Here is a 10,880-nt window from a genome sequence, read left to right on the forward strand (position 1 = left end):
TGATTGGATGCTCTAAATCAGGGGTGTCCAAAGTCGATCTTCAAGGGCCGCTGTCCTGCCTGTTTTCCAGCTCTCCCAGGAGCAACACACCTGATTCAAATCATCAGGATTGTTCTAATGCTGCTTCAGAGCTGGCTGATGGGCTGATCATCTGAATCAGGTGTGTTGCAGGCGGGAGAGCTGGAAAACAAGCAGGACAGTGGCCCTCCAGGCCCGGAGCTGGACATGTCTGCTCTAAATGGTCCTGAGGAGTGGTTGTGAGCGCGAATGGTTGTTTGTCTATGTGTGCCCTGTGACTGACAGGCAACCAGTTCAGAGTATACCTCGCCGATTGCCTGAAGACAGCCTGTGAAGATAAAGCAATTCAGATAATGGATGGATGAATTCACTAGCAGGATAAATTATATTAAATTCAAATAAGTCCAATGACAGCATTGCAACATCTATTAATCATCTCATGATTTATTCATTGTGTTTGATATTTAATTCTATGATTCCATGGTGGCATGGGCATTGTACAACATATTTATGTGTTTATTTATTCCCGCAAAAACGTTTTGGCATGACCCGCTACATCAGTGGTTCTTAATCTTGTTAGAGGTACCGAACCCAACCAGTTCATATGCACATTTACCGAACCCATCATTAGTGAATAATAGAAATATGATTTTTTACAAATTCAAGACATAAAAAAACACCTTTATTAAAAACAGAAAAAAGTCAGTACAATTAGTGCAAGTATAAAGTATACGTTTTTTAACTGTGCACAAAATGAACCCCTTAGGGTTCAATCGAACCCTGGTTAAGAACCACTGCACTCGACAAAGCAAGGTCCATAAGGCATGCCTGACCTCAACCCCACCAAACACCTTTGGGATGAACGAGCAGAGATGGTGAGTCAGGCCCTTTGTGCGGTGCGACATCAAAACTGAATGAAGGAAAAAATTGAGGCGTCCCAATTCTTTTGTCAACATAGTGCAATTTGTAATGTGGCTAAACATGGCTCTCTATTGGTCACCTCCAGAATTACAACTTAAGAGCAATGCTGTGAATACAATAGACCCACAAAATTATCAAATTCCAATTACGGTTGCTGAACTGGCAAGTTCAACAACCTCATATATGTTGCTATCTTATACAAAATAATTTGATTCGACTCTGCAGTTTGATTATGAGCACATCGTGAAAACCATAACAAACCGGCGAAGGATGTTAAATAAAGCATGATTTACACATTTTATTTATCTTTGCATTAATGTTGCAAATGATTAGGCAACATTAACTCAACAGTATAATAACATGAATGAGTTTAGTTATTTTAAAAAACTCTATACAAACATAAATAACTCATTTCAGGTCACTTGAAATAATATTAAAAGCAATCAAATTTGGGTGTCTCTCATGGCATTGCATGTATTGAAAAAGATCCCCAAAATGGGATGCTGATGTGAGTTCACAACTTAAAAAGCGACTCCAATACTGATCTGTGAAGGCTCTGAATGTCCAAGTGCCTTCTTGGATTCCTGAGTGGTTTTGGCTTCACCACATGTATCAGGCCCTTTTGGCACAAAAGGTGGGCAGAACGGTAGGAAACGGCTCCATGGCAAAGAAGATAAGTGTGCGCTCAGTCCAAAAGGCAGACCATAAACTTCTCGGCTCTCCCGTGTGTTGATGGAGCTGTCCTCGTGAGCTTTGCTCCAGGCCAGGATGCCTCGTTCCTCCTTTGTGCCTGTTAGACATGCACAAGTCAAAAGAAATGTGCATGCAAAATTAAACAGAGCTTTGCTCACAGATTTGCAAGTCATGCATTCACATAGGTATATGCTTCTATTGGGAACCTATCCTCTATTAGCTCAAAAATAGAACCTGGTTTTTGTTTCTCTGTTACTGTGCCCAGGTAAAACCAAAAGGGTTGCTCTGGTGCCATCTTGTGGCATGGTGGTGCCAAAGGACTCTATTGAAGTGACTCCAGGAACTTAATTTAGTTCAAAATAGTGCTCCTGTGGGGAGTTTGCATGTTCTCCCCGTGCCTGCGTGGATTTTCCCCAGGTACTCCAGTTTCCTCTCACATTCCAAAAACATGCATGTTAATGGAACATTCCAAATTGTTCTGAGGTTTGAGTGTGAGCGCAGATTGTTGTCTATGTGTGGCCTGTGATTGGCTGGCAACCAGTTCAGGGTGACCCCCGCTTACTGCCCGAAGAGAGCTGGGATAGTCTCCAGCGCGACCCTTGTGAGAATAAGCAGATCAGAAAATAGATGGATAGTGCTTTGCTGCTATTTTATCGAACAAGCAACTATATAACCTTTTTCATGGGCCGTTGATAATGTGCGTACTTTTGCCATTTTCAGGAGGGCACTCCTGAGCCCCTGCGAATAGCACCGTAACCAAAAACTGTGATTTGTTTATTTTTGCCCGATCGCTCCCACCACAGTCATTGTCTTGAATGACACAATGGTAAATTAAAAAAACTGCCAACATTTCTGCAAAATATTAACATTTGTTATTTTGTGCTAGGTGAATTACTCCAACAGTCATGTTAGCATTGAGGATAGTGCTCTACAACATGACAGTTATCGTAATCTAAACATTATATTCATATATGAAGTACATACGAGATAATCTGGGGTAGCCACGGCAACGATACACTCATAGACGCCCTTCTCCTTAGTAAGAGTAAGTGTTCAAAAACATCATGTTATTGCCTCTTTTTTTTTTTAATAAGGCACTGTGAAGCCATTTTTTCAGGTTTCATTTTTTTCTCATGTTTCATCGCCATGACTAAAATTCACGAAACAAAACCTACCTAACATGATGCACTATTACAGTCATCACTTGATTTTTAAATTAATTCAGAAATCCTATGGCCATGCCTACAGTTATCAGAATGTGAAATGAAAACTTAACCATTCCAAATTTGGGAATTACAGATCATTTTTAAGTTCATACCTATACCCTACTGAAAGTCATGGAAATTAGTCGAGTATTACCTGGGATTGTGTTGTCCAGTAAGAAACCAAAGAAGCCTCCAACAAACATGCTGGTTGTGAGAAGAACTTGCAGCACCTGGTCTATCGCTTCCACACCTGGACGACACAGTGAAACCATGACACAATGTATTGTGTGTGTGTGCGCGTGTGAGTATGTGTGTGCGCGCATGTTGGTGTGCGAATGCGTTTTAAATATTTTTCAGTAACATAAAAGGAGTCTTCTACCTGTAGAAATTGCTGTGGGGTTCTTCAGTGTCCAGTTTGGTATGACCAGACCCGAGAACATGGAGAAACCAAACACAAAGATGTTGCGAGATGAGTTCAAATCTGAGTACTAGAAAACAAAAACAAACAAAAAAAATTGAACATTCCAAGATAACAAACACGTAACATCGTACCAAAGTGCCTCTGCATATCATTATCTCATATAGTATGTGAACAGCTTTGCTTCAGTGTTGTTTATCATTTGCATTTCATCATATAGAGTGCTCACTTGCAGAGTCGAAATTCCTGCAGCAGAAATTACCCCAAACATAACCATGAACATCCCTCCTATGACAGGCGATGGGATGGTCGCAAAAATGGCTCCCACTTTGCCAAAAACACCCATAACTATCATAAAGACACCCCCGGCAACAATCACCATACGACTGCCAACCTGTGGAGAAAGTAGAGGAAGTCATCCAAATGTTATATTCTCCCAACAATGTAAGCATCTCTTAATCATTTCAGCCTGTCACGGAGGACTCGCCTTTGTGATACCGAGGGCTCCCACATTCTCGCTATATGAGGTGGTCCCATTTCCTGTGCCCCAGGCTCCAGCCAGCAGACACCCTAACCCCTCTATCCCAATCCCCCGGTTGATTGCATGTTTAGGTGGAGGCGGAGCCCCCGACAGCCTGGCACACGCATGATAATCCCCAACAGACTCTATCATGGACGAAATCACACCGGCAAAAATGCCAAGTACCCCTGCCACGTTCACAGTGGGCATCCCCCATTGACCTAAGTGAAAAGAATGGGACAGAATGGGTTCATAAAATGTCATTCTTATCCTGTTTTCATTGAGTAAAACCTGACGACTTCTTACCGGGATAGGGGAACGTGAGCCAAGGAGCTTTACCCACGACATCGCCTTTCAGATCAGTACGAGCCAGGTAGCCATACTGACCTGGATCAGAGGGAAGTACACTGTAGGTTGTTAAAATATAACACAGGAGCCAGGACAAGGAGATTCCAAGCAAAACCTGATGGGGCAAACAATGTCACTTTAATTTATAAAAGCTCCAAACTACAAATGGGTATTTAGTGTATTTTCTTTGATTGACAGTGGCTCATGAAATCGATCGTTACTTTTGGCATGGCAGAATTTCTCTGAAAGATCTGAACCCTTGTCTCCCATTGTTGTTTATTAGGGTTGTGCCCCCCAAAACTTAGCTGAGACTGATTGAACAGCGCCTCTGCTGTTTATAGCCAAATAACGCATTTCATTCAGCTTAACAATAATGACTGACTGAGTCAAGTCTTATGCCCATCCCTTGTCCAAATGTGACGTGATTTCATACATACGCTTGTACAAAAATATTGTTAATTCAGAAAGAAAATTCTGTGAAAGAAAGAAAATGTTACATACGGGGAGAATCTGGAAGATGTAAACACGACGGAAGTGTATTTTTTTGTCCTTGCTATATGTTGGCAAAGGGACAGGAATGTGACGAAGGTACTGTGAGAAAATGACGATCAGAGCAGTGGTTCTGCATGAGAAAAGGAAGAAAAAAATCACAATGTTAATGCAGAAGATGATTCGAAAGCATTTGGCAAAGTACTGCTACAATCGTAGGTTCTTGGATCGTTGGACTTATAACAACATAGCTGTCATGCTTCTGGGGGAGTTTAAGAATTTACCACATATTTCAATGGACAACTGACATTGCAGATTTATTGAAATGTATAAGCTCTGTGTTTTGACACAAATATATTTAAGTGGGAACACATTACGATATTGTTACAATTGAAAAAAAATCACCTGAAATAAAATAGAACTATAATCACCTGAGCATAGATCGGAGTTGAAAATTGACTTATCGGTAGTCTTACTTACAAGGTAGAAATTCCCCAGTGGTTCCCTGCACGTTCACCAGCAGAATCAAAAAGAGACAGCCCAATGAGAGAGATGGTGGGCGCAATGGTGAGAGGGCCGATGAAACGCATGAAGATGCCAATGAGGCCAGAGAAACCAACGAACACCTGTAAGAGTGAGCCCACCATAATGGACCCCTGCACCTGAAGGCAAACATGGCACAGTAAATGATCATAAAGTCAGCAGTCGCAAATATATTTGTAGTTTTGATTTGGTTAAGAAAAGAATCATAATTTCATGTTTAAATATATATATATATATATATATATATATATATATATATGAGAGAGAGAGATGTATATTACACATCCATGCCAGTCTGAATAGCAATAGATTTTAAATGCAGGCATTACACACACACACACACATACAGTATATAGATACAAATATTTTGTATTGTTTTTTTGATGTCATGACATCATGACAACTCATGACAACTATGAGGTGGACGCACTAACTCAAGGTTTTAGATTGGTAGAAATTGATAGAACTCCCTTGGATTAATTGTTAAACCTAAAATCGTCACGACACTCGCACACTGAAGAAAAAAATCAACATACAAAATGGGCCACATACATACATTGCAAGGCAGAAAAACACAAATCCCATCATGCAACGGCCGGGAGAATCTCTGGCCCGTCTCACTTCATGGTTGAGCGAATATTACAAACTTTGTCGTATGCCTGTACTTCTCATGACACCCTGAAATTACTTAAATGCTGGTTAAGAAGTTAATTCTCGATTTCTCGTGTTTTGAACAAATGAAATTTGTCTGTTTTAACACTTCAAAACAATTTTTCATTGTTGATGTTACAACTTAACCATTACAAATGCTGAAGATTACTTTTTTTCAGTGCACCCATGAATATTTTCTGTCTTCCCAGAATTGGGCTAAAAGTTGGGCGACACAATGGAGACTGAGGATTTTTTTTGTGTGTGTGTGTGTCTATCTCGCGGTAAAATAAACGGATGCAATATGATGGCTTATATTAATTGTTTGAAACAAAAATAATTTATTTATGAAGGTTTGAAGAGTTAAGCAAGACTTTTTTTTTGCAAGATAACTGCAACATTTTTCAAATTTGAAGAGAGGGTTTTCTTATTTGTGTGAACAGTTTTGCAAAAATAGCCAATAGTTAAAGTGGCATTTAAAGTCATTCTCACAGAATACTAATTGTTTACAAAAAAAAAGACACCAGGTTAGAAACCTGTTTGTGTGTGGGAGGGGGGGGGGGGGGGTTATTTGTGTGTCTATGTTTTGTTTTAAATTGGACCAAATCTGACACAGCACATTGGGGTCAATTTGCATCGCCTTGAAAGCTGTGATGTCTCCCCTAATGAACTTACTGCTCTCATTCGAGTCTGCCACACTTCTATGAATTCACTCGATGACGTATTGACGAGGCTTGCGTTCTGCGTCCAAGCAGGACAAGTCCATTCGGGCATTGACAGCATCGCCATGGACGGTGCAAGCAATGTGAATGTTCCACCTTGGAGAATTGGCAGCCTGCAAACCATAAGAGAAAATACATAATGATAGATCATATGATTTATGTCAGTCAGGATGTAGCCTGACTATTCATGTAATCAGCTAGGTTTTTTATTTATTTATTTTTATTTTTTAACCATATCAAATTGGGAAAGAGCTGATGGAAACTGATAAGAAAAACATGATCACACACTTGGAAGGGTGAATTACAAACATTCTGTCTGTCACATGCAACCTATGATGGAATAGATTTCATCAGGTCATAAAGTTGGATTAGGTCATAAAGTTGGTTTCGATTAGATGAGAGTCAACTTCAATGCCATAACATGCCACAAGTACAAGGCAACAAAATGCTGATTGCATCCAACCAAAAGTGGAGAATCAGTAATTCAATAGCATATACAGTACAGAAGATGTAAGGCCTCATATAATACAATGTAGACTCTAAATGTGTGTCAACACTAGAACATGTAACCTAATGGGTGTTGTTTTTGTTTCAGGTTGATCTGCTCCTGAGAATTTGGGCCAAGACAAAAATGCACCAGTGGCCCTGAGCTTGTGGAATGTGGATTTAGCAAGAACAAGATTCCGTTGATAAATTGGGGAAATTCTTTCCCTAATCCTGCTCTGACACCGATATTCAGCATGACTTGGACGGCACGCGTATTCATTCACATTCAATTGTATGATTTCATGGCTCTCCAAAAATAAACATCCAGTACGAAAACACTGACGACCAAACACGTTACAGTTATATACCAATGCTCCTCAACAAGCAAATACATTTACGATAATAAACCAAAAACTGAGAACTTACAAACGGTGTAACATTTACATAGCCTTATTTTGATTCAATTCCCAGAAGAGAAGGTTTCATTTGAATTGTATTTTCATAAAATTCACAATTTAGAGGGATGCATTAAATACATTTGGTTCAATACACCCTGCTTCTCCTGCCTGCCTGCTTTTTGGGTCCAATCACACACTCATGACAGACATATGAAAACAAGTGTTTGTTTTAATCACTGCATTCTGTACCTTTAATTATCTTTTTATAGCCTTTATGTCTCTTCAAGCACTTTGCTCAAGCAGCTATTTTGTACGATACAGATAACAATCAAGCCATTCGGATTTATGACTGAGCCTTGTCAAATCAACAACACAACAAGTGGCTTTCTTGTTTGCTATACACAGTAATATACGCCGTACACATTCTCAAGTCAACAGTATTTATAGAGCACTTTCAAACAGCCATCGCTACATACAAAGTGCTTTGTATGTATACAAACATTCTTTGCAATGGAAATGCCACTGATAACACGGAATGTATTCTTTAGTTCAACTTACCTGACGCCAAAAGTAACTTGCAGCAGAGTGCAGATTCCAGACATGAAGAAGATGGTACAAATCAGGTGACTCTGTGTGACGCCATCATGTTGAAGACACAAGCCTTGTGAGAGAATCAATGGGATGGCAATAATTCCTCCAAATGCCGTCAAGCAGTGCTAAGCAAACAAGACGTATGAAACCTCAGTGATGAAATATTCTACAGGCACATGACACATCTTTTAGTAGTGTGGTAACAGCATGTGTGAACGCGCTGAACAGTGCATTATTGTGTGTAAATGTGTTACTTGTACCATTTCTGTTCAGGTTTCTTGCATAGAATATTTGTTTACTCATGTCTGCATGATATGATGTCATACGGTGCAATATACTAGCTCGGTGTTTCCCAACCTGAGCCGAGGCACTCATTTCAATTGAGAAAATACTCACACAGCACCAAACAAAAATGTCACAAACTATTGAAATTATGATGCTCTCATCTCAGTTTGCATTTGCTTCCAAATTAAGGCTTCTGTAAAAGACGGGCCTGTATAATTGCGTACGAATAAACACACACGCAAAGAAGGACAATGGTGATGGACAGGATGGTGGTATCGACTGTAAAGAAGCTAACACGGTTGCACATGATACCGCATAGGGAAGTTTGCTGAATACATAAAACAAGCACTTTATGACTAACTCACAACTGTGACTGAGGCGAATTTCGCCATTTGGTCCACATAGAGAAAACCATGACGTCAGTGACATGATAGCTTGCCTTGTGGTGGTTTTGTTTGGATGCACGGTTGTCGTTTTGTTGACATACCTGAATACCAAGAAGGATACACAAGTACCAAGGTGGTACGTCCGTTACGCAGTAAGCCAACTTATTGCCCTCTTCGTCCAGGGGAGTGTCAACATCTCCATGTGTTGCTTCAGGAAGGTCGCAGAAGCGCTCTTCTAGCTTGAATATGGCCAAAAAGATGAATAATCTCATATACTCTTGGCATTATGAGTATAATTTGTGATTCACTCAACATTCACAAAAGTCCATTTCTATCATATCTTGTGCATGTACACAGTAAATGATGCAATTCCTGATGATGAAGGATGAGAAAATTCATCAATCATTCTCTCTATATTTTTGCTGACATTTGTGTCTGGATACTTCAGTTTCCTCCACCATTCCAAAAACATGCATATTTGGTGAACTCAAAATTTTGTCTACAAGAATTCATGTGGAGGCGGTACGGTAGTCGACCGGTTAGCACGTCTACCGCACAGTACAGAGGGGCGGGGTTCGATTCGGGCCCCGGACTTACTGTGTGGAGTTTCCATGATTCTCCCCGTGCCTGCACGGTACACCACTTTGCTCCCACATTCTAAAAACATGCATGGTATGTTCATTCAACACTCTAAATTGTGCCTAGATGTGATTGTGAGTGTGAATAATTTGTTTGTCGATGTGCGCCCTGTCTTTCGCTGGCCATCACCTCAGGGTATACCCTGCCTACTGCTCAAAGGTCGCTGGGATTGGATCGAGCATGCCCGTGACCCTCGTGAGGATAAGCGGGTTGGATGAATGGATCAAGGGAATTCATGCGGGTGTGAATATTTGTATGTGAATATATACCCTGTGATTGACTAGTAACCATCCCAGGTTGTTACCCACAGCCATCTGGGACAGACTCCCTGCTAACTAGTCACCCTCATCAGCACATGTGCTACAGAGAACAGATGTATGTTTGTATGTATGTGAAATGAAGAGAACCCAATTTTGTTCAATTTCTTGTTCATTTTGATGTCTGATCATGATCATGTGACCCACTGTCAATGACACGAAAGAAATGGAATGTGAAATCCCCATCAAAGCGCCCTTTTTGGCATTATAATGCCATAATATTAATGTAAGAATTTGTTAAATCCATCCATTTATCCATTTTCAACAAATGATGAGGGTCTTGGGGGGTTGCTGGAGCCTATCCCAGCCGACTTCGAACGGAAGGCAGCCTACACATAGTGACAAAGGACCATTCTCACCCACATCCACACCGTGACTGAATGGGAACGCACCCCACAGTGCCCGCACACAAGACAGGCGAGTGTACCTTTTTACTATCAGTGACAAATTTGTTCAATGATTTGGGTTATTATCAAGAAAACCTTTGGAAAATATCTGTTTTTGTTGTCATTGATATATTGATCCAAACATATCTACCCTTACTTATACGAGGTGCGTCAAATCAACAGGAAGCTGAATAAACAAGGGTGAGCTCTTCATTTTTTTCCATGGAGGCACACACACACACACACACACACATTTATACTGCATTTACACAAGCAGTTTGTCGAATGGGAAAATCTTTAAAAAAAAAAAAAGTCTCATGGAAGAGGAATTAAATGTACTCACTGGAAATGTGTAGTTGTCGAGACCATTGCTTTCCTTTTCTGGAGCCATCTTAACTTCGGATGGCTGTCATAAAAGAAAAAAGAAAAAATAGAGAAATCATCAGTTGGAAGGGAGTCAGTACAGCCGAGGAGCAACGGAGAAGCGATCGAGTAAGGAGGTAGGGGAGAGAGGAGGGCAGTGCCGGAATGAAGTATCAAAGTTCAAACACGAGACTTTGCTTTTGTCGGTTGAAATGAGTCGCACCCACAGCTCATGTGAAGCCAATTAGAACAGTAACAGCAGCCTACTCGCTAGCCAGTGGTCAGCTGCATGAGTGGATAGTCAGACAGCATTGATTTGTTTCCACGATTTAATTAGAAGGCAGGAATCTTAGACAAGCCAGAAACATTTAAAAAGTGGCCACCCCTTACGAATCATGGTTTCTCTGAGTGGACCTATTTGAACCTAAGTAAGAAAGAGTGTAAGTAAGTATGGTTACAAGACATACAATGAACATTTATCAGAGGTGGGAAGATTTGGAGTGC

General features: G+C 40.5%; 1 protein-coding gene across 2 annotated transcripts; it reads right to left on the reverse strand.

The window, feature by feature from the left end:
• Positions 1-441: 441 nt before the first annotated feature.
• slc23a4 (solute carrier family 23 member 4) lies at positions 442-10,518 on the reverse strand. Of its 2 annotated transcripts, none has more exons than XM_086109045.1 (12): positions 10,357-10,518; positions 8,773-8,910; positions 7,968-8,125; positions 6,479-6,638; positions 5,093-5,274; positions 4,625-4,745; positions 4,082-4,238; positions 3,743-3,996; positions 3,485-3,649; positions 3,217-3,238; positions 2,992-3,087; positions 442-1,729 (listed from the first exon to the last, which is right to left on the reverse strand). In XM_086109045.1, exons 1-12 carry the CDS (start codon positions 10,402-10,404, stop codon positions 1,461-1,463), a joined length of 1,770 nt encoding a protein of 589 aa, XP_085965171.1. In that variant the 5' UTR covers positions 10,405-10,518; the 3' UTR covers positions 442-1,460. The 2 variants fall into 2 exon arrangements, with proteins under 2 accessions (XP_085965171.1, XP_085965170.1); XM_086109044.1 differs by having other exon boundaries at positions 3,217-3,325.
• Between the last annotated feature and the right edge of the window lie 362 nt (positions 10,519-10,880).

This window comes from Hippocampus guttulatus, chromosome 4, assembly GCF_054856545.1.
Source record: "Hippocampus guttulatus isolate MCC_2025c chromosome 4, RoL_Hgut_1.0, whole genome shotgun sequence".
Lineage (NCBI taxonomy): Eukaryota > Metazoa > Chordata > Actinopteri > Syngnathiformes > Syngnathidae > Hippocampus > Hippocampus guttulatus.

Coding starts and splice junctions, on each gene's coding strand:
- slc23a4 (XM_086109044.1), bottom strand. CDS start 10,404: ATGGCTCCAGAAAAGGAAAGCAATGGTCTCGACAACTACACATTTCCA. Junction 8,126..8,772: donor GTATCCTTCTTGGTATTCAG/GTATGTCAACAA, acceptor TTGTTTGCTTAG/CACTGCTTGACGGCATTTGG. Junction 1,730..2,991: donor ACTGGACAACACAATCCCAG/GTAATACTCGAC, acceptor CATGTCTAACAG/GCACAAAGGAGGAACGAGGC.